This window comes from Halichondria panicea, chromosome 2, assembly GCF_963675165.1.
Source record: "Halichondria panicea chromosome 2, odHalPani1.1, whole genome shotgun sequence".
Lineage (NCBI taxonomy): Eukaryota > Metazoa > Porifera > Demospongiae > Suberitida > Halichondriidae > Halichondria > Halichondria panicea.
The window spans coordinates 1,619,814-1,647,242 of NC_087378.1; the positions used below are offsets into that span (position 1 = coordinate 1,619,814).

At 42.4% G+C, this 27,429-nt stretch overlaps 4 protein-coding genes across 5 annotated transcripts; 3 read left to right on the top strand and 1 right to left on the bottom strand.

The window, feature by feature from the left end:
- Window positions 1-8,899, top strand: LOC135331288 (dual specificity protein kinase CLK2-like). Of its 2 annotated transcripts, none has more exons than XM_064526392.1 (13): window positions 1-158; window positions 1,046-1,607; window positions 2,086-2,320; window positions 2,999-3,059; window positions 5,620-5,673; window positions 5,821-5,886; window positions 6,018-6,108; window positions 6,362-6,437; window positions 6,821-6,915; window positions 7,077-7,206; window positions 7,543-7,625; window positions 7,881-8,051; window positions 8,453-8,899. In XM_064526392.1, the coding sequence occupies exons 2-13, from the start codon at window positions 1,167-1,169 to the stop codon at window positions 8,657-8,659; spliced, it is 1,710 nt and encodes a 569-aa protein (XP_064382462.1). In that variant the 5' UTR covers window positions 1-158; window positions 1,046-1,166; the 3' UTR covers window positions 8,660-8,899. The 2 variants fall into 2 exon arrangements, with proteins under 2 accessions (XP_064382462.1, XP_064382463.1); XM_064526393.1 differs by having other exon boundaries at window positions 23-158; window positions 1,174-1,607.
- Window positions 8,878-15,812, bottom strand: LOC135331279 (uncharacterized). Its single transcript, XM_064526374.1, has 17 exons — window positions 15,179-15,812; window positions 15,030-15,124; window positions 14,826-14,972; window positions 14,514-14,675; window positions 14,193-14,303; window positions 13,987-14,128; window positions 13,690-13,832; window positions 13,280-13,449; window positions 12,949-13,080; window positions 12,671-12,860; window positions 12,487-12,584; window positions 12,301-12,391; window positions 11,949-12,100; window positions 11,523-11,741; window positions 10,547-11,162; window positions 9,875-10,021; window positions 8,878-9,558 (listed from the first exon to the last, which is right to left on the bottom strand). The coding sequence occupies exons 1-17, from the start codon at window positions 15,522-15,524 to the stop codon at window positions 9,043-9,045; spliced, it is 3,477 nt and encodes a 1,158-aa protein (XP_064382444.1). The 5' UTR covers window positions 15,525-15,812; the 3' UTR covers window positions 8,878-9,042.
- Window positions 15,779-26,999, top strand: LOC135331281 (vacuolar protein sorting-associated protein 11 homolog). The gene is made up of 27 exons (XM_064526379.1): window positions 15,779-15,922; window positions 16,017-16,068; window positions 16,192-16,342; window positions 16,666-16,759; window positions 16,970-17,123; window positions 17,429-17,523; window positions 17,778-17,867; window positions 18,131-18,182; window positions 18,265-18,423; window positions 18,538-18,620; window positions 18,734-18,885; window positions 19,139-19,217; window positions 19,270-19,314; window positions 19,467-19,568; window positions 19,799-19,908; window positions 19,988-20,066; window positions 20,283-20,403; window positions 20,609-20,703; window positions 20,900-21,031; window positions 21,167-21,255; window positions 21,640-21,714; window positions 21,933-22,107; window positions 22,334-22,381; window positions 22,447-22,520; window positions 22,661-22,877; window positions 26,524-26,589; window positions 26,808-26,999. The coding sequence occupies exons 1-27, from the start codon at window positions 15,842-15,844 to the stop codon at window positions 26,850-26,852; spliced, it is 2,715 nt and encodes a 904-aa protein (XP_064382449.1). The 5' UTR covers window positions 15,779-15,841; the 3' UTR covers window positions 26,853-26,999.
- On the top strand, window positions 22,884-26,589 carry LOC135331287 (solute carrier family 15 member 4-like). The gene has a single exon (XM_064526391.1). It carries the CDS (start codon window positions 23,440-23,442, stop codon window positions 25,297-25,299), a length of 1,860 nt encoding a protein of 619 aa, XP_064382461.1. The 5' UTR covers window positions 22,884-23,439; the 3' UTR covers window positions 25,300-26,589.
- Window positions 27,000-27,429: the final 430 nt, after the last annotated feature.

The window sequence follows — 27,429 nt, forward strand, 5'->3', positions numbered from 1 at the left end:
TTAATACCCATTTTCTGTCACATGACTTTCAAATTAAACATGGCGATCCTGCCACTTCTTTTGCCAAAGAAACTCGTATTTATCTAAGCCTTGTGGAGTGTTTCTGGACCTCTTGATAATCTGGGGCTCAAGTTGTACCTATTGTCTGTAGGATAAAGGTGAGTAGAAGCTTACCAGTGTCTGTACTCCCTTCATAAGCATGCGTTTTGTATGAGCATGTATAGGTGCATGTAGGAGGATAAACAAAGCACATACTAGAGATATTTATATTTGTTTGATGTGGTAAACAAGCTTCAAGTTGCGTAGAGTGTGTGATACGTAGTTCTGGTCACATCGAAAGGTTGTTTGTCTGTGGGTGGTGCTACAGTTGGTCGTTAATTGCAAAGCTCTAGGTATTATAGTTCCGACGTGTTACTTTTAATCCTCGTTCGCAAGTAGGCATTTTTAATACTATAAAAGGTTTTTAACATTTCATTTGATAGGTGTATATAATATAAGAGCTATTGTAGCTGGTTTTGTCCACACGTGTTGTATAAAAGTATCTGCCCTATCTAAGGCAGATACTTTATCCCTGACAAGCTTTTCATATCTGGGTAGTCTATTGTTCTCTTTCTTGCATGTAATTGTGATGCGAGGTTACATGTACATGTATATACATACTTTGCACACGTTATGCAGTGCAGTTCAGTATTCATGTTTTAGTGAGCTTGAATGTTGTTGTACACTTCATTAATATGCATTGATTGTTGTTAGTGTGCGAGTGGTTGCGTTGCTTAATTATAGTCATGAATGAGACTCACTCTTTAATGTATGTACTACTACACCAGAGGAGGTACGACAATATCACGTGCGTGGACAATGGAATATCAATTAACATGCAGCAAAGATGCTGATGATGGGAGGGGGCTGTATCTTGAAACCACACCCACACTAAATTTTGCTGCTGTTGATTGAATTTCCATTGTCCATGCACGTGATGTTGTCGTACCTCCTCTGCTACTACACCCTTTATTTGACTCGGGAATGTGTTTGCCTCCATCTGCAGGTTTTAACAAACTTTGTACCACCATTACTATGTTTTAGAGATTTTGTTTTGTTTTATTAGAGAATGAATTTTTAGCACAGATTTACAATTGTTTCTATATAATCGCTATAAATTTGAAAAAATGGCAGAGCGAAAGAGAAGAGATTTCAAAGAAGATGACTCAAGTGCTCCACGCACGAAAAGAACTCGTTATGATTATGATCGCGATTTTTATTCCTTGCCCCAATACAACAAGCCTATTTATCACCATAGATATGACTTACGATCGATTGAGCATAGAAAACCTGTCGACTACTACTCTTCCCAATCTTCAGTCAAGACGAAAATAACTGCCACTACCACCAAGCAAATGTGCACCCGCTCATCGACGCAATCCATGCTCCCACTAGAAACCAGAAACGCTCACTCGTATTCCATCAACGCTCTTGCAACTCGATGCTCAAATTCTAGTACTGCCTCAGGACAAAGAAGAAAGCGACCAGCAGTGGGGAATGCAGCACCCAGTGCATCACTGGTGAATCTGAGACCCAGAAGAAAGAGAAAGATTACACAAGATGAGGATGTAAGCTGGTTAATTGATTAGTGTTTGTATGGCTGCACACAATTATGTTGTTCTATTTCATGCACAGTCTTCCTCTTAGTGCGTGTGCATGCAGTTTGTAATTGTGTAGCTGTAGTGTTGTGAGTCTTGTATACCCATTAGTAGCTCTTTGTTCTGTGACAGTGATTACTAGTAGTCTGATCTACCTGCCACCTGGCGGCTCCTAGTGCTAGATATCATTTCCCCTATAAGAGAGAATTGCAGATCTAGCTAGCTAGCTTGCTATTTAAATACAAGTCTGGCTCGGTGTGTCTAACAAGACCTTCCTCTCTCTCTCTCTCTCTCTCCCTCCCTCTCATAAAATCACCACTGCCTCCCACTTGGATCTTGTTACACTTTGTGTCAACTGAACCGTGCGGAATCAATCGATCTATCAATCATCATGCTGGCTATGTGTGTGCGAAAACCGGGGGACACTGGTGGAACTCCAACCCTACAGAGCAGTATATCAGCCACAACCAACGGGTCCACCTCCAAGAGGACTAAAAGCAGAGCTCTCAAGTCCCTTCGAGCACATGTGGCCCCCAAGCAACAAGCTCAGGTCCAGCCCCAGCAACCTGCAGGGCCAGCTACCACCACTACAGCTCATGTAGATGTGGCTTGCACCGTGAAGATAAGAGATGATGTGGATGGTCACCTTATCTACCACAAGGGAGATCATGTAGACTCGAGATGTAAGTTGCTTCTAACAACACTACTTTACTCCATGGTGTATGGTATTGCTTTGGTTTTCGCATGTATACGTACGTACTGCATTGCTAGTGTCGGTAACTTCGTATTCATGGGTTTCAGCTGAACCAGCTCTGAATGCATTTAACGCTTCCGATAGATTATTAGCTCGTGTATGTTACTGTTAATGTAAGAATTTTCATCCTATTTCTGCATTGATTAGCCATAGCAGCTTGCACTTTCCTCAACTTACTTAAGCTTTTTGAATATGATAGCCCACAATTTGAATCGCCCACTTATTTGTGGTCTGTTGTGAGTGGTGTGTAATGAGCCTTGTAATCCCCTAAAGCTCTTTGTTGTAGTGCTAATCAGAGTGAAATAGCACCTTCTTTCCTGTGCACCTAGTTAATGTCTAGTTGGCTGATCTTGTGACATGCATTGTTGACAGAACAATACTTATTAACACTTCTGTTATTACATGTGCTGTTTTAGCATACAAATCCTCATTTAGCCTCATGTGTAAGCAAAAATCTGTCACTTGTATGTGAATTTGGCTTCTTTTATTATGAGCACCTCTACTTATTGGAGCCTTCATCACACTACCTAATTATTATGGTGGTCACACAAAGTGTGTTGTCTGGCTGCATAATTATGACTGTTTGCAACATTTTGCTTCCTTACAGATGTTATTCTAAGGACTCTAGGAGAGGGTACGTTTGGCAAGGTGGTCTGCTGCAAAGACAAGTGAGTCGATGATTGTGTGTGCCTGCGTTAATGTGTCAGATTCATTGTACAATGTCACAGGTAGTAGCTGTCAATAGGTCCCATTCATCACCCCCCTCTCCCATGTGTAGCTCCATGTGTCAAACACACTGTTTCTTTCATGATCTATTATGTGTGCCCATTTGTCATTAAAAGCTTCTGAGGTACATATGTATAATTATTATAGGCACTGTATAATTATAATACCAACATGTATTTATCTGTTTGTCTTGTGGTGCGTACAAGCTGTGGTATTGTACACATTTAGTTACACTTTCTCTTGTAATTCTGGTCCATAGTTATTACTTTAGCTTTGTGTATCTATGTGTAGTTAGTAAACAAAATCTGTATTCTCCCATAGAGAAAGCTTACCTTGTAGCTTTCAATTAGTGTTGTGTTGTCCAATTTAGCCCACAAATTTCCTTGAGTTAGGGATGTGGTTAGCCTAGCCTCAACTAAGTCTGCTTGCATCACAGACTGTATGACAGGTTGTACATGTATTGTTAAAGAGTAGGTGGAAGAACAATGGCTTCTTCCTTATATTGATCTCATGGTGCTTTCTAGTCTTCCCTTACACACATGTATGTCCTTGTCCTCGTCCTGTATTTTGATCACCTAGAAAGCCTGAACTTTTCATTAATGCAAATTAATAATTATGTGAATCCAAGACCACACTTCAGTTTTTAGCGATTGTGCTTTAGCTTGCAAGTATAGTTGGCTGGGCTACTAGGTTGTTGTGTATGAGTTCAATGGCAGTGCCACCTTCAACAAAAGGGCTAATTGCCAACACAATTACCACACCCTCATCTTGCCTACAGTCCTGGCACTAGGCCGAAGGTTTGAAGGGGGAACTAATTGCTTACCTTGACTCCAACAGGCACGCCTTACTAGCCAATAGTGATAGCTCTAATTTTGACTACTGCATTGCACTACAATTATTGCTTTGAGCTACACCACATAATTATTTCTGTATGTTAATATTGTATCTTCTGCCTTCGCTTGCACTCTTGCGTGTATTGAGAACAACGCGTGTGCTGTTCACATGTTTGGTGTGTGTTTACCTCTACACAGAATAAATGCTTTCTATAACGAGAATTATGTTGCAATGTGCTTGCCTCTTGTGTGAAAACAAACTGTGACAGCGTAAAAACAGTTTTCATTGCATGCGGTGCATCATCAGAAGGTTTGTCACCTTGTGCCCCCTTTGTTTTTTTTTGTGTCGTTTTTGTCGTGATCTCACTTTGATGTGGAAGACACAGTAGTAGGACAATCCTGACATGCATGTGATGCACATAGGAAGCAGCAGCTGGTTTGTATGTTTTGACTATGAGTAATCAGCTTAGTGTGAGACTTTAAAGGGTTCTGAAGTTGTGGTTGCCAACAGATGCTGTGGGCTTGCCTTTATACTAAATATCCTTACACAGCTCCTAGTCGTAGGGGAGCTTTGTAGTGTAGTTTCACATGTTGTCACTAGCTGTCTCTGTGTTTAGCTGTTAACTAGAGAATTTGGCATAATTAGTATCCATATTGGTACCTTCAGTGTTTTTCCGGTGAGTTCACTTTGTACTGAAACAGTTGTCTGTAGTTCATGCCAAGGTTTTGTTGCATATTTGTATTATACAGTGTAGATAAGGTAGTCAGGTCATGCTCTTGTAGCCTATAGAAATTATTGTGGTGGAAAGTGGTCTCTTTATGGAAGCCTGTTTTGTGGCTGTGGGTATTGTAAGGCATCTATTGAGTTGATAGGGTCACAAGTCTGTTGCCATGTATGATGAGGTTTAGTATGGGATATATATGTACAGCCAGTTTTTGTATACAAACAACTCATTATTCCATACGTTTAAAATATATACCTATAATTCGTTTCCAATATAACAATTGCTCTTATTGTACATTCTTAAAAATCCTTCGAGCCACGGTTGACCCCTAGTGGAAGTAGTTCCTGGTGGAAGGTAGAGCCCCACCATTAGAACTTTGTGTGCAGCCGTTTCCTATCGCTGACTGCTTCTATGTCTTCATTATCTTCAACTCATAAACTCCCACATTGATGTGTGTGCAACATGGTATTGTGTATTCTCTCTTGTGTCTGGAACTTTCTGGAGTGAATACTTGTTGGGTTGTTGTGACTCTATATATAGCCGTATTTGTCACCCCCCTCCCCCCCCACCCACCCTCCTGAACTGGTAAAATACAATAAGGAGTAAGGGTGTATGTGTGGGTGGTGTGGGCAGGGAATTATTACAAGGTTGCCTGTTTGTGCAATGTCATATTGGGTATATGCCCACAAAATCATGTTGCGGTTATAGTGATGCTGTTTCTTAGGGAAGTAGCATCTTTATATATGACTGTACTGTGCATGTTGTGTGTATGCAAGCACAGTTGGCACTGACAGGAAGCCATCCTCCTAATGTGGTCACTCCAATTGAGTTACGATTGAGAGAGTGGGTTTTGAATCCCACATTTGTATGGTCTATGTGCTTTGAGTGGTATTGCACCTGTGTTTAATAATATGAATTAACTTGTGTCTTCCCATGCACTCCAGGATCACAGGTAAACAAGTTGCAGTCAAGATCATCAAGAACGTACCTAAGTACAGGTGAGTCACATAATGACATGGCTATGAGATCATGACCTAGCTTCTGTGTGTTAGTCTCTGTATTCACTGTAGGAGACACCGTAGAATCACTACCTCTTCCGCATGATATTGACACTTCTTATCTAACACGTATTATATGTATTGCAGAGCTGCAGCCAAGATAGAGATTCGTGTGCTGGAACAGATTAGAACATTACCTGGAGAAGGGCAAGCGTAAGTATTACATCATTGTGATTTCCTGCTATATTTAGACCATTATTGTGTGTTTGCATGCAGTGTAAGCTGGAGTAGTGCCAATGTACTATTAAGGTTATGTTGAGTGTTACCACTTTTCCCCCCTGCAGCTTGTGTGTACGAATGCTAGACTGGTTTGACTTCCACGGGCACATCTGTCTCACTTTTGAAATGCTAGGGCTCAGCGTCTTCGATTTCCTTGTGAGTTGTTTGTAATTGCTACATAATATCAAATCAATATGTGCACCTGTATTACACACACACACACACACACACACACACACACACACACACACACACACACACACACACACACACACACACACACACACACACACACACACAATGTGCACGTACACACAATGCACACACAATGCTGGTTTATCGTTTGATCTCTTGTGGTGTTGTACCCCTTTATAATTATTATCATACTAATCTTGTTTTCTCCTTGTAGAAAGACAACCAATATCACCCTTACCCACTGTTCCAAGTGAAGCACATCGCTTATCAGCTCACTCAAGCAATCAAATGTTAGTATTTGTACAATAAAGTGAACTCGAAGCTTGTACCAATATCACCAGGACTGTGTAGCCATGCATGAGCCTTGTTACACATGAACTTGTTGAGCTAAGCATTTCATTTATGCATGTACTTCAAATGTCACACAGCTGCTTAATGGTAGTCTAACAGGCCAGCTAACCTGGCCTGTTTGTTTTGTAACCATCTGCCTGTTATTGTAACTAATGCACACTTTCAGTTCACTATCAACTTCTCCAAAGCTAAACAAAAAGTACATGTATTGTGTGTATGGACTCTTAGCAAATTGCATGCTAGAATGAAAGCCAATAATATTCAATATGTATCCCATTGTGTTTGGCTGGTGTTCAACTGTGTGTACCCACCTTCCCTGCAGATATGCATAGGACGAAACTAACTCACACTGACCTCAAGCCTGAGAACATTCTCTTTGTCAGCTCTGACTTCGGCATTTTCTACGATGCTCGAAAGGTGTGTGTACACGCGCTACATTTGTGTGTGTGTATGCATGGCTACAGCTTTTATCTATAGTAACACAAACAGTTTAGCTGATGCTTGGCAGTGTATACACACATTATACATGTATCTGTGAGTTTGTTCTGTTGTTAGCCATTTTTTGGTCACTTTTATAGAAACAAGATGTCCGTGTTGTGAAGAACTCTGATATTCGTTTGATTGACTTTGGCTCAGCTACATTTGATGATGAGCACCACAGTACAGTAGTGTCCACGAGGCACTATAGGGCACCAGAAGTCATCTTAGGTATATACACACATACATCAATGTGTGTTTGTGTGTGTGTGTGTGTTTATAGTTAGGCAAAGGCTTCACTGGTTTTGTTTCCTTTGAACTTTTTAAACTTTTCCTGTTTCTACGTACATACTGTACATATGTACATGTATAGAGTATACGTAACAGTTCCTAACAGTTAGATATAGAGAGCTTTTCATTGAGTGCATGGTCTTAGTCAAACAATCATTGTCCATTCCTTCAATACTGTATATCATAGCTGTACCACTCTCATTAAGACCTCAACATAAGTGTATACGATGGTGTTTTTGTTTACGCTTATCTTTACACCTGGTGTTTCCTATACAGAACTGGGATGGAGCCACCCTTGTGACATGTGGAGTCTGGGCTGTATCATGTTTGAGCTGTACAGAGGACACACACTCTTCCAGGTAGGCACACACTGTTCCTGATCAATGTGTACACTTGTGGTTAACACTTACTGGTCACTGCTTGAGAATACAGAGATACACGTAGTTCAGAACCTTTCTCCCCCTTAAATATTTTATTGCCTAAGTCTGAGACTTGCAATGTATAACGAAATTACATGTACTAGGCATCTACAAAGAATAGGCTTGTATGCTTGGCTTAGGTTGTAAGTTTGCTTGATTTAAAGGAAACTAGACTAGCCCTCTCTCTCCCCCCAGACTCATGACAATCTGGAGCACCTGGCCATGATGGAGGCCATCTTGGGACCTCTGCCACCCAGGTTCATCCGGGAGACGAGGAAGACCAAATACTTTTGGCACTGTCAACTAGACTGGGATCCAGAAAGCCCTGACGGAAAGTATGTCAAAGAGCACTGCAGGAAACTGAAGGTGATTGCCCCACTCAGTGGCTCTTTGTGAATGGTTGTGTGTGTGAGAGTTTGTGTGTAATTGTGTTTTCACTATACTATACACCTACAACAACAATTCACATGTCAAGAGCCATGGCATATTTGTAGTGTCCATTGTGGACTTTGGTTACCCATTGATTTTCAGTATGAATTTAAACTGTGAAAACATGGCCTATTGATCCTTGAGTATCTTCATAGACGAAAAGTTACCAGCCTGGCATTGAGTATAGACTAGGAGTAGTACAATGTAGTTTACTTGGAATGTAGTGGCTGAGGTTGACTACTAATTCATCAAGGGTAGTGAGGGCCAATTAGTGGTCATTGTTTGCTGTACATACATGTGTACATCTTGTTAAATTTGTATTCTCCTCTCATACACAGCGCTATATGATGTCCTCTGACCCAGAGACTGAGCAATTGTTTGACCTGATTCAGCAGATGTTGATTTATGAGCCAAGACGGAGAATCACAGCGGCAGAAGCACTTGAACATCCTTTCTTCACATCACTGCACAGGAACAGTCATATTTCTACACAATTAAAACGTAGTATATCCGCACAAAGCTCTTCTAATAGTGAAACTGAATGATTACAATCAAGTGATCCTTGATCTCTTCATTTTTTCGTTTTTTTTTCGTTGAAATGTTTTTTCAGAGCATCACCATGTGTGTGCAGTATTGAGTGTGTACAGTTTGTATAAGGAAATGCATCAGGTTACGTGTAATTAGATTATGTCTTCGTGTCTTATTTGTGAATCATGTTGATGTATACAATTTTGTTTATGCACTTGTAAAAGATGTTCATGGTGGTGATTCACTACAAAAAGTTATACGTGAACCTTGATTTGCATGTAAAGTGAATTAAGCCTCTGGCATGATTGTAGATTATGGGATAATTTTGGTGCAATAATATTTGGAGTACATGATTGAATGCTGAAAGTGATAATTAATGCCAATTAACAATCATAATTAACTACACGAGTTGTCCTGCTGATAATTTCTTTTCTAAATGTTTCTCAGTGTTCTCTTCAGAGCTCTCTACCTCAATCACGGTAGAGGTGTTCAATGCAACGAGGCATCCATCTATTGTAGTGTCCGTACTACTCTTGTCCATCAGCTCGGTCTTAGGCTCGTATATAGTGTCAGTAGAAGGATCGTAGCTTGCTTCGAGATCATAACCTTCTTCCAAAGGCATACTAGTTCTGGCATTGGCTCCAAGAGCATCTGTTCCGTCCATATCCACACTAGTTGCAATCTCCTCTGTAGGAGAACTGTTTTCATTTTCATCATCTGAAACGGTTTCTTTTTGAGTGTGTGAGGGTGTGTTGTGGTGTGAGGAGTCGATCGTGTGGCGTGTGTCCTCTGAGTGCTGGGTAAAGGTGATTGACTCAGTCGTGGTGATGGTATCACTATGGCTGTGTCCTTGAGAGGTGAGAGCATTCTTCAGGTTAGGGCTTATCCCAGGAATGTTGGATAGCTCTCCAAACACCTATACAGACAATAATAAATGCATGCATGGTGATAGTCACAAACAGCTGTTAACAACCATACATGGGTAGTGTACATGTCGGTATTTAAATAGATGTACCCACACATACAATGGAATGCTAATGTAGGTAGGTGGCTCCAGCCAACAAATCTATCGAGCCAAACATAATGCACTCTACATCCAATAAGTCTGCATACCATTCTGAAAATTGATTGAGGAAACTAGGCTACAGAAGTACGTAGATCTACATGACTTGTAATAATTATACGTCTCACCCATATTATCGTAAGTGCTCCCTTAGCCTTACCCTACATACCTCAATGATGCTCCCGTCCTCCAGTCTTAGGAAGTGTCTGTAGAGCTCTCTCAGGCCGTCCAGGTGGAGAGCGTGGATGGACACATGTGTTGTCACTTGCCTACTCCTTACTGCTCTGTTTCCACCCCTCGCAGAAGATACCTCACTCTATATAGTATAATACATTATGTAGCTTTACTGTACATTGTTATTCACCTGTGTATGAAGCTAAAACACCTCACTTTAAAAAAATACTGTACCGTACGTACTTATTCAATTTAAAGCGACCCTCCAAATATGCGACACCCTCGATCTTTTCCAATTTTCTGACCTCTAAAAGTACAGCTTTCATTTTTATGTCGCGTCCTAAATAGAGGTCAAACCACAGCCTTGATTCCAGGCCGCAAGAAACAATGTAATTTAAGCGGCCTATAATCGAGGATAGTAGCGTAATCTCCAATTAGATGTGACCCTCTAAATATGTGACACCTGGAATTCAACATAATTTTTCAACCTCCAAAATTAAAAAACGACCTCTGGCTTTGTAATTATTCAAAAGTGTCACTTTAAATCGAATAAGTACGGTACATGGTAATTCACTAACTATAGAAGCACTAAATAGCTATATGGCAACTACCAAGCAAAATGCATCTATATAGCAATGAGTAACGCCATAACTCTACCACCATATACCTCATCATTGGTACACACATAGTCGTGAACAGCCACTTTTCGTCTCTCCCCCTCTGCCCCTCTCCATTGCTCAGCTTTCCGACACACCCAACCCAGTTCGTGATTGGAGACCTCCATATCACGAGGGACAAAGAAATGCTCTTCAGTATTCCCGAGTCTCTGATAGATATCTAGCAACAGCCCATTTTTGTGAACCCGTAGGAAGAACATATAGAGGCAGGCAAGGGTGAGAAAAGAAACGAAAAGGTAGAGAAAAATGAGTAGAAATATTCCGACCACTCCATTGCCTTCTAAACAATCAAAATGCCAATATAGTTTTGTCACATCAGCTGTTTGCATTTCAGGTAGAGGAGCTTGGAATCTCAATAATGCCATGTCTACTATAAACAGCCAGTATGGATCCAGTAGGGCTTGCACTCCAAAGGCTAGGATGAACTGGGAGCCAAGGTCCGGGAAACTGCCAAAGAGACACTGAATCAACCAGCTTAGTAGGATGAGAAGGTTGAAGATGAGCGTGTTGAAGATTGGACCCAGTAGAACAATGGCAATGGTTTCCCTTGTGAAGAGCAGGCTACTTTGATAGTTCAAAATGACAGTGTGAGGGAAGAACTCGAACCTGTGTGAATGTGCAGAGGAGGGGGATTACAACAAGGTGGCCTTGCAAAGTATAGAATGTTAAAGTCAATTCTCTGATCACCATAATCTTATACTGAAGAATTGAGACATTGCTGGGGCCTTACCTAATCACTTAGGGCTGGGTGGTTGAACTACCGTATAATGGGAAGATTTGACGAGCGCGTTAATTTGGCGATTTGGCAAATTTTGAAGATTTTTCCAAATTAAATTTTACCAGAGGACGCAACGTCATTGCCATAGTAGCCATGCCTGAGACACCAATTCGGCTCATTCGCCAAATTTTCCCATTATACACTGTGTATACATGTACCACGCCATTCAATGACTATTTGGCACCCACCTATTGACTGGTATTCTGATAGCCCTGAGAAAGACATACTGAGCCACATAGTGTAAATACAGTCTGATCCACCAGCACAGTACCAGAATAACTACCGTGCTCCAAAACTCCAGTGACTTCCATTGCCACGGACCAAACTCAGAGAGTAACTGTCGACCAACATACTGCACCCTTTCATTTATCCTACGCTTCTTCTTGATGCAATCAGAAAATGGTTTCCTGAGGAGTAGAGTACATACATGTAGTCTTATAAAGGTAGCAGTCAAAGATGAATACTGTCAACCACATGATCTCAGGCTGATTAAATAAGGCAGTGCATGTATCGATCTGATGTAGTAACAAAGGATTGTTCGTATAACCAGTAGCTATGACTTGACATGTATATACAATACGGTCAGTGCGGTCAAATGTACACAGATGACGTACTTGACAGCTACGGAGTACTGTTGCAGCTCTTCCTCTTCTGAGAGTGCCTTCCTCTGTCGTTGACCACGGCCCCTTTCTTGCAGCAGACGTGTGTGTGGGTACATGGTTGCAGCCTTTGCTTGCTTCTCCTCAACGGGGTTGAACGTGTGCACCTGAGGGAGGATGTAGATATGGTGCAAGAAATTCAGTTTTCAGCTAAATGTATCCGGGGAATTTTTTGATGAAGGAATGGTGGTTAAATAGTTGTGGGGAAGAGCACACACTTGGACTCTACAACACAAGTACGTACACTAAAGGTACCGTTCCAATGGATATACTGTACAGAACGAGTAACGTTGTTGTGGACGCCCACCTTGTAATACAAGCCAGGCTGATCCTCCACTGGTGTGAACTCTCCATCCTCCCTCTGTCCATCACCACAGCAGCTGTCTGAGTCAGAGTCTCTGGTAGGGAATAGTAGATAAAATGAACACTCTTAATCACAATACTAGGAGAGATCACAGGCATACACTACGCATCAAGTAATTGCTAGCCTTACCCAACTGGAGTTGAGTGCAGCCTGCGAGACATTCTCGACTGAAGGGGCTCACTGGACACACTCCTCCTGGCAAACCCTGAGGGGATTCCCTCCAAAGCCTGTAGCATACATTAGTACATAGTACATGGTGAATATCACCAGCTATGGTACACATGCCTGCAACAACCTCTATATTGCTACTCACCCTGGAGGCTTCTTCATTTGCAGTGGCAATTGGAGTTTGAGGAGACTCAATCAATCTATTCACATCACCAGCAGAGTCCTCGTGTGATGTCTCATTGTCAGGTCTGATATCGTGGGTACGATCAGGGAGACCCAGGTGAGCAGACGATAACTTCAACTTCACTTGATACTCATGCATACCAGAGAGATACCTATATGGACAGAACGTTGAGAGCTAATCACACCAACCAAGACATTGCAATGTATATACAAATATTTATTGTATAGATTTGATTTTACCTCGGAAGCTTGACAACCTCAAAGTAGAGATTACACAGCCAATTCTCCAGGTCTGAAGCCATCAATGTCTCAATCTGACTGTGTTTGGTCACCACCGGGTCCACTGGCCCTCGCAGTAAGGGACACTTGTATCTAGGAGAGAGGAAATCAATACAACTATAAATAGTAAACCCAGTTAAACTGAAAAAGTGAGCACATATGCAGTTAGGTACTCTACCATTAACAGCTCGTCAGCCTCGGGACTTTATGACTATGTTCCAAGATGCAATCAAAACAGCCCTACCACAAAGTGACCCAGACTAATACGTACACATACTGACTGAGCTCATACTTTCCCTCGATGATTCTGAATCCAACGTCACAGACAGGGAACACTCCCCAGCCCACCACCCTGTCAGTGGGAGAGACCACGCCTCTCAGCAGCCACACCTCAAACAGCAATACCATGGAGGGCTTCATGGTAACCCGCGGAGGAAGCACAGTGTACACACTCTGGTCAAGCTACAGCAAGAGAGGTGTGGGCATGCACATAACAGTCATACTGACGCTTGCAGTGTACCAAATGTATAACACTGTGAAGACGGTTTCTGAATAACACGCTTTAAACTACATATAGAAATAGTGGGAGTTTCCAATTACATGTATACATCGTACACTGTAGCATCTCTTAATGCAGCATAATGGGTATCAAGTAGTTGGTTAGTCAGTATAATTATAGTTAGTGGAGAGAATGTCTCCCACCTTGACTTCAGTGTTGTAGTAGTGTCCTCCATGCTCTACAGGTAGAGTAGATCCTGCCCACTGTTGACCCTGGAGTCTGGACCACCTCAGCACATGACCTCCCAGACGATCGTATAGGGAGACCAGGAGAACATAGCGACTGCCTAGTACCAGTGGAATAGTAATAACTGACACACAGTTGTTCTAGACATAAGTTACTAACAAGGAGATTTGTGGTGAGGGGATGCGAATAGCCTTTGCTTTTCTCAAAGGGCTTGGCAACAAAATTAACTATAAAGTAATAGGTGATGGATATACCTGGTAGCTTGTCTCTGACTCCTCTGAGAGACTTGAGCTTGATCTGCACCGGTTGTGGAGCTCTGTTCCAGTCCACCTTCCAGCGACGGCCCCTCACACCACTGTAGCAACCATTGGCTCTCTGAAGGTCTCCGTACAGTGTCTGTAGTGAAGTACACCAATATAGATAACTAGCTATACCAGTACTAGCTGAGTATTATGCGTACCTTCACTTCTGCTTTTCTAGCCTTTAATGCTCTGATCATCTGCTTTTGGGCTGTGTTAAAGGCGGAGTACAACTCTCTACGCTGGATCATAGACGACTGTACCACTTGAGCCTACAGTGATAACACAAACGTTCTGTTCATTAAATTCTCTAATACTGTACTCACTTGAATCAACGCCCCCCCCCCCTTCCCACATGCCCACACACCTAAAACATTAACTTAAAAGTGAGAAGGGGTTGAAAAATGACTTAAAAACGGCAATATGAATGAATCTATGTGGAAGGTATTACAAAGGGAGGCCTTCACCAAACGAAATTTCACCTCTTTCTTTTTGAGGGCCCTTTTTCGTAATTTCGTAGTTTTGTTTATCTCTTTCTTTGCAACCTCCTTTGAGACAGTGATCTGCCGTTGCCTCTCCAGCTGCTTGATTGCCTCCTGCTCCTGATAAGCCAGGTGTTCCAGCTGCAGTTTCCGCTCCTCCTCCTACAAGTGGAGTGCACAAGAAAGCAACTCTAAACCAGTGAGCCATTTTTTAATAGTACGAAGTGCTTAACAACTTAATCTTGCAAATCTTGCATTTGCATTTAAATGAAAATTCTGCACATAAAAGCATTGATGTGCCAAGAGACTCACTTCAATTTGTTCTCTGGAAATTTTCCCCACTAGCAGCGACTCCTCTCGCATGTCATGTGAAAACCTTGGTATGTACGGCTTGAGGCCATCATCTTCTAGTCGTCCTTTGAGAACCTCTATCTCGGCATACTTATCTAGTTGATCTACCTGCAAATAATAGCAGTACTAATTATTATGCAGGGCTGCAGTGTGCAATGAAGTTACCTGTGCAAATATGTCTGGTACTTCTTTGTTAGAATCGAAATCTGTTTCTTCCTCCGTCAGATAAAGCAAATTCTGAATCTTCTCTTGAGTAAGAGCTATAAACATGGTAACCCGTAACATTTCATTGCAGAAAAATAATACGGACTCACAATATTCAGGAGGGGTGTCCTCATAATCAGGAGGCTGCATTCGTGCAGAGGGGAGGAGCTCAGTTTGCATATTCCATCCATCCTCCAGCAGTGTCACAGTCGAAGCTGGTTCACTGCTCAGCACTGGGAGGGAGAAGGTGGAGCTAGCTGTAGCTGTGCCCTCACTCAATGCACTGGCCTCCTCCTGCCTTGAAGTCTGAGCTGCTGAAGTTGGGTTGCTGCTTCCATGGATATAAGCTGCAGTGGCTGGACAATTGCTTTCTTGCAAACGGCTTCTACTGATAGGAGATGTTCCTGGTCTCCGCCTGGAGAGTTGTCTCAGCTCTAGTGTTTGCTTTTTCTCCATCACAGTGTGTTACCCTGGGAGACACTGTTAGTCACGTCAGTGCACTGGCAAGCTAGTCTCCATCAACTTCATAGCGAGGCTGCAAACAAGAGGCTGAGAATCTCACACCTTTCAAAGGAAATTAGCTATGTGACGATGAGTGCTGATCAGCTCTTCCATCATCATCCAGATCATCAGTCTCCAGCTAGCTAGCTCCATGTTGCCTCTATGTTTACTTTCTGAAAAGCCACGTGGGTGTTGTGAGTGACAAAATTACGGAGCTGTGGAGTCTCCGTGGATCTAGCCAGCTCAGCAATAATAGCTCAAGCAAGATCTAGATGTCTTGGAGAACCTTCAAGTTTTTCGAGCTTGAAGAGCTCAAAGATCCTGATACTAACCAGCCCTATGACAAGCTCAAGGTACGGGCTGAATTATCTAAGAAATGCAGCTTCAGAGTGGATCTAATGTCCTACAAACACACTAAATTTCATAGAAACTTATTTTTCATTTCAGGAGATTGGAATCACTTGCTCCAGCTGTGGCAGAGGGCAGATGATCTTGGGAGATATCCTGAAACCTATGCATATGTGCAATAATTACTCGCACACCTTTTAGGCATCAACTATGGGTCTGTAATTAATGTATTGAAATGAGCCCCTGATTTGTAGTGTCCTTGACAACGCTGCACATGCCCAAGGGGAGGTCCACATCATGACCAGTCTGAGGGACATGACCTCCTTCAATGCATACCTCCTCCGAGTCAACTTCATCTACCAGCTCAAGCAGAGAAACATCTTCCTCACCGTGGGAGATGACGAGGAGTTCAAGACTCTCATAAAGTGGGTGGAGCTTGTAATCTAGTGGAGAGAGGGGTGGGGCTGGTTGCATTGAGTCAATGATTAGCGGGTCGTGGGATGTACTGTATCTGTATACAGATCCTACCCTCCTAGGGCCCCTTAATTTGTGTCTTCCTGTTTCAAATTGTTGTTTACAAACTTGTATTACATCCTCAACTCCTTGTTCATTCCTAACCCTACGTTTTATGAGATTCAATAATTATAGCTATTGGTGTTAGAGACAATGATGTGCAGTCTGAGTGCTACCCTGTTTTTGAATACCACAAATTAGCTGCGTTGTTGTCAGTATAGGATTGTTTCTGTAGGATCTGGAACTTTGAGAAGCGCACCAAAGAGGGCTTGCCCACCCTGATGAGGACTATCCGACCCAGCGTGCCCGGGAACCCTCAGACACTAACAGTGAGTCAGTCAATATTACGGTAATTTCTTAATCTCTGTATCTCCCATATACGCCCTTGGTATCTGTATACCTACATTTACATGTACATGCATAATGATGATTAGAGCTCCATTAATTGTATATTTGTTGAGCAATCGAGTCCATTTGTAGGAGGCCAGTTTTGACCTTCCTTACCGTATATGTGTTAATGATATTCACGACTTATGCAGGTGCTCTGTGTGACTGCCCATGAGAACATGAACCTGATAGCCGTTGGTTTCAAAGATGGTACGGTGCTCCTGATCCGAGGGAACATCACGAGGGACCGCCTCTCTCGCATCAAGCCCGTGCATCATGAGAGTGAGCCAGGGATCTATATCACAGGTGAGGAGAGGGTATCGTACAACCTCCCAATCTCCTCCCATTAAAACAACTTCCTGTATATTTCCGGTGCAACAAGTATGGGTCGCGTGAAACAGTGTTGCTTTCCAATTCCTTTCCTCTACTACATGTATATGTATCTGTGGTAGAACTAATACTGCCACTGCTCAGATTATGTATGATTGATGATCTTGCTCTTCATTAGGTAGTGTTTCCTTTCCAATTTTAATGCTGTGTAATCATCTTTGGTTCTTTATTCGACATTATTGTACCCCCCCCCCCCCCCCCCGTCTCCTACCCCCCTCCAGGTCTTGGGTTCCGGCAGATGGGCAATAGGACGTTCCTGATGATCTCCACAACAGCTGCTGTGTACTCCATGCTCATCGGGGATACAGAGCAGAAGGTGAAACATGTTGTATGTAGCTCTAAAGTGAAGGAACACTTACTTACTTATGTTTGTGAAATGCTTCTTGTGTGAGTGTCCTCATACTTATGCTTGAACACACGCTAGTAGACACAGGTTGGTAGCCACTTACCTTGAGCACAACTAGTAGGCTGATATGAATAATTAGCCACTACGTTACCCCCCCCCCCCCTTATGAACTGTGTAACTACTGACTTAGCCTTGCCCTGACAACCCTCCCTCACCTCATGCAGCACCTCCTTGACTCCATTGGTTGCCTGCACAATTGCAGCACTATGACAGACCACACCCAGGAGCATAAGTTTGTCATTGCTAGGAATGAGGTAAACACACCATTCTCAACCACCGAATGTTGAGAGCTGTCGGTCTCTCATTATTTTGTTAATCTACTACTGCAAAGTAGTCCCGGTTATTTCCCTTGTACGTACCAGAGCAAATTTATCACGATTTTGCTTTTCACGATTTTGTTTTTCTACTTGCTATTATTACATGTAGATGTCTATATATATATATATATATACAAGTACTGTACTTTGGTGTGATGTGATCAGAAGTTAACATTACACCAAACTTTGTGTGTTTGCAGGCCTTCCATTTCTACACTACAGAGGCTAAGGCGCAGTGTCTAGCTTTTGAAGGTGAGCTCATGAACACTTGGTTGACTGGAAATTACCATGTACAGATAAGCTTTGTATATCAACTTGCATTTTTCTGTACTAGGTGAAAAATTTCTGATTCGCTGGTTTCGAGGCTATCTGATCTCAGTGTCCAAGGGTGGTCGAGGGGGCGGTGCTAGGGGTGGGTCTTTAGCCGCTGCCTCTGGTGGATCGGGCGAGTCCATGACCCTCACCATCTATGACATCCAGAACCAGTTCCTGGGTGAGTGTGTGTGAGCCTATAATGAACGCTCTCTTAACTAAGATACTGATGTGAAAAAATGATAATTATGTCTGAGGAGATTTCACAATCAGTGTGTCCTGTCATTTGCTGCAGCTTACCAGACAACATTCTCCTCTCGTGTGATAGATGTGCTCAGTGAGTGGGGATCACTCTACGTTATTCTCAAGGACGGCAGTGTAAGCTTACACACACACACACCATGCACACACCATGCACACACACACCATGCAGCTTAGATTGAATGTTCCACTCTTCCAATATCAAATACCCCTCCCACACACGCACACAGGTGAAACGCCTGGACGAGAATGACACCAAAACAAAGCTAGAGACTCTGTTCAAGAAGAACCTGTATCCCACCGCCATTAGCCTCGCCAAGAGCCAGTCTTACAACGACGGGCTCATCGACATTTTCACTCAGTATGGGGACCACTTGTACACGTAAGCACATGCAGCATTGTAGGCATATGATCTGTAGCTACCGCCCACTTGCTTAGCTTGGGGCTATAATTATACAATCATGTTGCTTAGACAATGTAATACATAGGTGTACTTTCACAATGAACAGTACTATACATGATACATGTATAGGTGGTGATTCTCAGAAACACACTTTTATGGCTACAATTTACATTTGTGTCATGGCTATCAGTCTCACCTAACTGGTTTCACTGTGTTTTGTTGTGTCTTGCAGTAAGGGTGACTTTGATGGAGCCATTGCCCAATACATTCTCACCATTGGCAAGCTGGAGCCCTCCTATGTTATCAGGAAGGTAGGTGTTGCTTAACCATTGTGCTGTCATGCTGATGCACTTTCTGTTTCAGTTTCTGGACGCTCAAAGAATACACAATCTTACAAATTACCTCAAGGTGAATGTTTGTATACTCAACTCAATGGGCATAATTAGCAAGACACTATTTAGTTTTACTTACGATCCAAATGTGTTGATAAACTGATTGTATGGTGTCCACTATACAACTTTGTTTCTCTACCTAAGCAAATGCATCTCTCGTACTTGTAGGCACTCCATGAGAAGGGTGCGGCCAATGCTGACCACACCACCCTCCTTCTCAACTGCTACACCAAGCTCAAGGACATTGACCAGTTAGACAAGTTTGTCTCGGTAAGTGCGTATGATCTTTTCTTCACACAAAGTATGGTAGTTATTTACCCTCAAGTGTGCCCTAGAGTATAATATAGTCAGCATACAACTTATCTTTTGCTCATAATTAACTCAGACCCACAGAGACAATGGTGGCACACTCACTTTGCCTAGTTACATAGCTTCACATTGTTGTATAACCATTGCTTATGTAGCCACTGTATAATGTATTATCGTTACCACGTTAACAGGAGGACCAGAACTTGACGTTTGATGTGACCACGGCCATCAAGGTGTGTCGCCAGGCTAACTATCACCAACAGGCCATCACTCTCGCCAGGAAGTACTCGAAACATGACTGGTAAGCAGCTGGTGTTCGTGTAGTCATGGTCATGATGGTTCTGATATGTTATACTTTCCCTCTGTGTCCTATTCCCCAGGTACCTACGTATCCAGCTGGAGGATCTCAGCAACAACACTGAGGGGATGGCCTACATTGCACAGTTGCCTTTTAAAGAGGTGAACTGTTTAGCCTAGCTCTGTATACCTTTAACCAACCCTAACACTAACCCTAGTATCTACCTGGTTTTTCCCAAGCTCTAACGTACATACTTGACTGTATGTATTATACTTAGTATGTAATGTACATGTACCTTACACATGTCCATTACAAATTTTAATTCCACCCCTCACACATCCCACTCTCTCACACCTCACACCCCTCACACCTCACAGGCAGAGGAGAATATGCGTCGTTACGGCAAGAGGCTCATGTCCTCATTCCCGGACAAGACGACCCAACTTCTCACCTCTCTCTGCACGGACTGGATACCTATTGGCCACACCAAAATAACTTGTGAGCAAGCAAGCCTCATGTGTAGCAACTAGAGGTAGCTGTGTCTTCTTTCATGTGTGTTCGATTTTTTCTTAAGCTCGCTGCTTCTATCTGTTACACCTTACAGCTTTTTGTGCATTGTATCAATTTAGTAAAACAGTTAGTGAAAAGCAGCTATTACTAAAATGAATTGCCCTCAGAACTTACTGTATTACCTCCCCTCTAGCAAGAAGTCCTGATAGAGCCGATCCAGCCAACTACATTGAGATCTTTGTCAACAACAAGCAGCACCTCATGCGGTTCCTGGAGCACATGATCAAGGTCAGTGTCTGTCCACCTACAACCAGCCTGAGAGTAAATGTGCAGCTTAGATAACACAACGCCAAGCGTAGCAGTCACTCCAGTAACTTTTGCTTATATAGCATTAGCCTCCTAACTATTACGTTAACAAGCTATGAGACTAAATTCGTTGCCGACTTGTATTGCATTGTACTTTGAACCATGATCACATGCACAGGTTCACGCCAAACTTCGAGAGGTGGTCTACAACACTCTGTTGGAGCTCTACCTCAACGAGATTGGCACCTGTCGTACCGAGGAGGGGGTTGCCAAGGAGATGAGAGCACTGGAGCTCCTCAAACGCCCCGAGGTATGTGTGGGTCAGTTAATCATCAATTTCTTACAACAGTTTATGGTATCAGGAAATGTAGTCAAATATTTGTTCAGTACATTTATCACCTTCATGCTGATCACGTGACACTCTTGCCTCCTCCACTGCATACAGGCCAGCTATGACCTGGACCACGCCCTAGTGCTAGCGCAGATGCACGACTTTAAGGACGGTATCCTCTACCTCTACGAGAAGGCTCTCTTGTGAGTGTAAATAACACACCCAACACATGTTAATATCCAGTGGCTCTTTTAACGTCATCAGTGATATGCCCAGCATTTTCTAAGTGGTAGCTGTTTTCAATCCTCAATCTCAATTCAGCCGACAAATTTGCCTCTTGTAATAAACTAGCCTTTAGAGGTGGTTATTTTTGTTTAGAGGTGCAACCACCACCAACCAGTGTGGGCACATCCTTGGGTCATTGGCGTATACTTAGTGTGTGTGGTTGTGTGTTGTCTGTAATAAAGTGATCTCAATGCTGGTGTATTGCTGCATTACAAAGTCTGTGTAGAGCTAATCATGTCTTAGATGTCACTTCACCCCACCTCCACCTCCACCTCCACCCCCCCACCCCTCCCATGCCGCAGGTTCCAGCAGATCCTGCAGTACCACATGGAGCACAACGATTATGACCAGGTCATGGACACTTGCAAGAGACACGGGTGAGTCAGATAGACCGTATCTCACTTTCCACATACATTGCATAAGTTGTCTCTGCTCCACTGCTAGCTTAAACATAATGTCTGTTTGACTTGAGGTATTACACAGCTGTGATATGCTATGATCGTAATACCCCCCATTATAATAATGTTTTTAATCACAAAACTTTAGGTCTGTAAGCATGCTACTTTTTATAATCGTTTTCAATTCTGTTGTACAGTCGGCAGGACCCCAACTTGTGGGTGCAGGCTCTCTCCTACTTTGCCTCAGTGGAGAAGTGTAAGGACTTTATAGCCGAGGTGTTGCATCACATCGAGGCCAACCACCTCATGCCCCCCCTCATGGTCGTACAGACTCTGGCCGACAGTCAGTACGCAACCCTCAATGATATCAAGGTGAGTGGTCATTTCCAAGGCTTACACAGCCTCTGTTTTTATGTGGCCTTTTGCTCACTACATTCGACTGTCTATAACTTTAACTAGTTATGTCTAAACGATAACCTGCATTCTGTAACCCTTGGGCAGCTCAATCACCTGGTATGCTTAGACCAATAATATCTATGCAGTTAATACTTAAGCTGGTACTGTGCCTTAATGCCATGATGTACTGTTTTATCCACAGCCATATATCTTGAAGCACCTTCAAGAAGTCAACGATCAGATTGCCAAGGTAAGAGCCTCTCACTAAATGTGAAACCCCACTCCTAACCGCCCACACCCTCCCTCCTCTTTCAGGACGAGCAGCTGGTCAAACAGTATCGAGACGACACTACTAAAATGAGGGATCAGATCAAAGAGCTGCAAACAAGGTACTGTACTTAAAAGCTTATCGTTTTAGCGCTGTTCGTGGTATTGTGGTATGCTGTCATTGTGCATGTGTAAAGCTTCGCGGTGCGCTACTGAATACTGTGAAGAGCTAAATCGATACCTACCACTACCACACCCACAGTGCGAAGATCTTCCAAGTGATGAAGTGTCACTACTGTCGTCGAGGACTTGCTCTCCCTGCACTACACTTCCTCTGTGGCCACTCGTTCCATCAGGGTTGCCTTGACGATGAGTTTGACAATGAGTGTCCGACGTGTGCCCGTGAGAACAGGAAGGTACTGGACGTGATCCAACGACAGGAGCAGACGGGGAACCTTCATGAGCAGTTCCACTCTCAGGTGAAGACCAAACACCAAACAGGGGCTAATAGCTAGTGGTTCGGTTCACCCTTATCCTGTGTCATGGGCTACCTTAATATTAGTATTCAGTTGCTATTTGGTATGCTCCTTATGCTCTGCATTAAATTTTATAAAGGAGAAAAAGAATAATGTGAAATAGTGTGATAGCAATGTTTAGTTACCACAAACAGAGTTTTAGGCTCAGGCAACTTGAAGGCTTAGAAAGATTTCTTAGGGCAACAAAAGGAACCGTATAACTGGAAAATCATTTGGTGAATGAGCCATTTGAACCGACTTGGCGGTTTTAGTTTGGCGTCTCAGGCGGGCTAATACAGCAATGACGTTGTGTCCACTGGGGGAAACTTTAATTTGGCAATCTTCGCCAAAATTTCCAGTTATACTTTAAGTTTCCTTGGAGTTGGAGTCAGTTGTCTATGTTGCCTGACGCTTTTATGGTGCGTGTGTGTGTTTGTGTGATAGGTAATCTGTTGGTGGTCACAGCCATGTGACTACTGTAGTAGTTGACTGGCTTTAGATTCTGCAGAGAGTACATAAAGTAAGTATGGCTTGTAGAGAAGAGCTATCCATACAACAACGTGATAGTGCTCTTTCTGAAAGAAGTCAAAGTAACAGTGATGCTGATGAGACTACAAAATTACTTGGGAACAAATCTCCATTGCAAAGGAATGGTTTCCCACTGCTTCGAAGGTTTAAAGAAAGTGTTCTAATAAAGTCTAAAGCTGTGAACACAATTCTCTTTTGGAATGCCTTAGCATATCTATTGTACGGGTTTTTGTATAATCCAGATACTATTTTTATTTTAGCAACCGCTCAATCTCTTCCTCTTGGTGCACCTTTCATTGCGTTAGGATCTGGAGTTTATGGGCTGATCGCTGTTTGGTTGCTTTTCTATCCCCTTGCTGGATACTTGGCAGATGTTCGCTATGGGAGGTACAAGGTGGTCAGATGTGGTCTGCTGACAATGTGGCTGGCATTGTTCACTTTCATTGTAGTCGGACTGGCACTATTTGCTGTATGTTCGATACCTCTCCCTTTTGTTGGCTCAGTTCCTTGGCCGCCATTGGTTAACGGGGTTCTAGTTGTGTTAGGAGTATCGGGTGGCTTATTAGTCCTTCTTATTTACATAGCATTGTCAGTTGGTTTTGCTGCATTCTCAGCTAATGTCATTCAGTTTGGGATTGATCAGTTACGAGACAGTCCAACTAGAGATAGCTTTCTTTTCATACACTGGTTTGTACTAACAATGTACATAGGTTTAAGCGTTGGAAAGCTAATGTGGGTTGTATTTAGCGACATTATTTCAGTCGAATCTTTTGGAATATTTGGTATAGCATTTTTTTTTTTCTTAATCGCTGTTCCAGTTTCTCTCTGTTTTGCTAAACAAAGTTTGTTTATTCACGATACTGGCCTGGGAAACCCGTACAAAGAAGTAGCAAGAATTGTCGGCTTTGCTAGGAAGCATAGTATTCCTATTCAACGCAGTGCATTTACATTCTGGGAGGATGACATACCCACTGGACTGAATCTAGGCAAGAACAAGTATGGAGGACCGTTTACAACTGAGCAGGTGGAGAATGTGAAAGCTTTCTTTGGAATATTGCTTGTTTTGATATCTTTGGGGCCTTTTTTCACAGCTGATATTGCTGGATCAGCAATTCTGCCGTTAGTCAGACTCCACTTTAGTGGTTATTCATCATACAGTATTGCTAATGCTCTGTTTGCAAATGGTGGAACGTGTTATCCTTTGTTTATTGTATTGTTTATACCTATTTTCCTCAAGTTCCTTTATCCGCTGTTCCAGAGATACGCTACTAGTATTCTAGGTAGAATTGGAATTGGTCTTTGTTTGACAACTGTGAGTCTGGTATGCTCTCTCTCGATGGATAAGATAGGCCATGATTTGCTTACTGCCAATATTACGTCAAGCTTGTTTGCCGCTGAAAATTTTAAAGGTCTTTATGCTAACCCCCTTAACCTCAACCCCTACATTCTTACTCCCCAAAATATTCTCATAGCCATTTCCTACACTTTGATTTATGGTGGTGTGTTTGAATTCATCTGTGCTCAAAGCCCTCACTCCATGAAAGGCTTTCTCATTGGGATATTCTTTGCTGTGAAAGGACTATTTCAGTTGATTGGTGTTTTTGCGATTCTTCTTCCATTTAGTTTCTGGACTGATTCGCCACAAGTTGGCCTCGCCTATTTCCTATTGAACATTGTGATCTCAATTTCTGGTGTTGTGTTTTTCATATTAGCTGCAAGACGGTACCAGTATCGTCAGCGTGAGGAGTTTTGTAATGAACGGAAGTACATTGAAGAATTTTATGAGAAAGACGTGAGACACAATCAAGATTTTGAAGATCTTCATTTCGAGTTTGATTCTAAAGTGGACTCTGACTAAAAAACATTTTAAAGTTTGTAGCATAGATTGTCTGGTATTCTCTTGTATTAACTTTGATGGTGATATCACGTGTAATTGGTGTGTCCACAGAATGAAGCGGTGGTTATGGCACTGGGGGTGGGTTTACCATTACTAAAGCGGGGACTCTCTCTCTATGGTGTCATTATGCGGTCATTTCCCATTTCCTTGTAAAATGTATTGGGCCTTAAATTTATAGAACTAAATATTCAGTCAGAGGACTGAATATTTCACGATACTACGTCCATGTAACTGAAGTTGTCCAGGGGGGACCAAACCTTTGGTCCTCCTGAACAAAATCAAATTGTAGAAAAAATATTTTGTGGCAGGGTGTTTATGGCTAATCACGTTATGTTCACTTAAGCTCTCTCTGTGGGGTCATTATGTCGTTGTGCATGGGCAACGAGGTGTGTGTGCGTGTGTGTAGGCTGCTACAGCTGCTTAATGATAAATGTAAGAGCCTCTATAAATAGTAATTTTTTTAGTCATGTTTTCTTGGAAATCAGTGGATTTAAAAAATAAATGCTTCGTTCCTCGAGTTATGGTTATGGCTAGGTTTGCTTACTTTGGAGGCCATTGAAGACTCTTTAGACTCGTGTGCAGCAAAATCTGTTGGCTATTTTACTTAGTAGTTAGCTCTGCACTAGAACGCTAGCTATTGGTAGCAAGAGTCAGAAAAGAGCTGCAAAAGTTGCACTGTTTTCTTAGCTTGCAGCCATACACTGTATTTACTTGATTAAACGCCCGGGCGTTTATTTCATATCGAAGTCTGGAAAGGGGGCGTTTAAACGAGATGGGCGCTTATTCGAAATGGGCGTTTATTGGCCATGTCTACTCCAAACTCTTGCACAATAGCAGTTATTATGCTCTTTTTGGCTGCTGCCACAGCTCTCAGCTTAAATCTTAAGTCATAGGAGTGGTGTTTCTCCCTCTGTGTTGGTATCTCTCTCTGCCATCATAAAAAGTATCTATATTCTATGCTGCCATGGTTCCACGTGCTAGTTTAGCTCCGCCCACAGTGCCACGCCCATACATGCATGGTCGATTATTAAGATGGGAGTTTATTGACAAAGACAGAGCTTTTACCATGGGCATTTAAACAAGATGGGCGTTTAATACGATAATTATGGACTTTTAAAGATTAAGTGGGTGATTGCTTTACCTAACTAGTTGTTAACTTTGTTTTTGTTTTATGTCTCCCTACAGCTCTCTCGTTCTACTGATGGATTCACCGTGGTGGCAGACTACTTTGGCAGGGGAGTGTTCAACAAGGTACGTGCACATATTTACATGTAGTTCTCTGGTTTTTAGGTCATATCTAACCATCCACACTTGTATAATTATGAAAAAAAGGTATTGGATATGTCCTCATGACAGACATGGGGCACAACTGTATATTGTTAGCATCTTTGATCTGAATAGACTGACCATGCAGTGTGTGTGATTTGTATGCTTTATAACTACAACTCTCTTTATTGCCTCCCCTGTAGACAAAGCCAGCAGAGGGAGGAAGCAAGCGACCATCTCTTATTTGAACTCAGAACGTTATGTAGGAGTGAAACATTAGAACTATATAACTTTGTGTGTGTGTGTGTGTGTAGTCCTGAGTAAAGGGAGACAATTTGTGTGTGTGCTGCACTTTTGATTGCTGTCAATGTGGTAAAGTTTATCTATCCGTTTTGTGGTCATAAAAAGAGCAAAGTGTGTAGTTGTGTGTGGATACTCTTGAAGTAGAGCACAATATATAGGCTTTTTACTGTTGCAAGTAAGTAGAAGTATTAAACGGGTGTTTGATGGAGCCATTGGCCAATACACCCCATTGGCAAGCTGGAGCCCACTGTTTACCAGGAAGGTAGGTTTTGCTATTATGCTGTCATGCTGATACACTTTCTGTTTCAGATGGATGCTAAAAAAATACCCCACCTTACAAAATGTTTGTATACTCGATCAAGACACTCTTCAAGCAAACATAGTCTTATGTGTAAAATGTGTGTGATGTACCACTACTCTTTCTAGCAATACACATGTACGTAGATACATATACGTATAAGACTCCCAACCGATAACTTGTATAAACCCTCGAATTGGGCAGCATATGACCGATAGTCCGTC

Coding starts and splice junctions, on each gene's coding strand:
- LOC135331281 (XM_064526379.1), top strand. CDS start 15,842: ATGTCTTGGAGAACCTTCAAGTTTTTCGAGCTTGAAGAGCTCAAAGAT. Junction 16,760..16,969: donor GGAACCCTCAGACACTAACA/GTGAGTCAGTCA, acceptor CGACTTATGCAG/GTGCTCTGTGTGACTGCCCA. Junction 20,067..20,282: donor CACAGTTGCCTTTTAAAGAG/GTGAACTGTTTA, acceptor CACACCTCACAG/GCAGAGGAGAATATGCGTCG.
- LOC135331279 (XM_064526374.1), bottom strand. CDS start 15,524: ATGGAGAAAAAGCAAACACTAGAGCTGAGACAACTCTCCAGGCGGAGA. Junction 12,101..12,300: donor AGCCTGGCTTGTATTACAAG/GTGGGCGTCCAC, acceptor ATCCTCCCTCAG/GTGCACACGTTCAACCCCGT. Junction 11,742..11,948: donor CAGTACTCCGTAGCTGTCAA/GTACGTCATCTG, acceptor TCTACTCCTCAG/GAAACCATTTTCTGATTGCA.
- LOC135331287 (XM_064526391.1), top strand. CDS start 23,440: ATGGCTTGTAGAGAAGAGCTATCCATACAACAACGTGATAGTGCTCTT.
- LOC135331288 (XM_064526392.1), top strand. CDS start 1,167: ATGGCAGAGCGAAAGAGAAGAGATTTCAAAGAAGATGACTCAAGTGCT. Junction 5,887..6,017: donor TTACCTGGAGAAGGGCAAGC/GTAAGTATTACA, acceptor TCCCCCCTGCAG/CTTGTGTGTACGAATGCTAG. Junction 7,207..7,542: donor GGCACCAGAAGTCATCTTAG/GTATATACACAC, acceptor TTTCCTATACAG/AACTGGGATGGAGCCACCCT.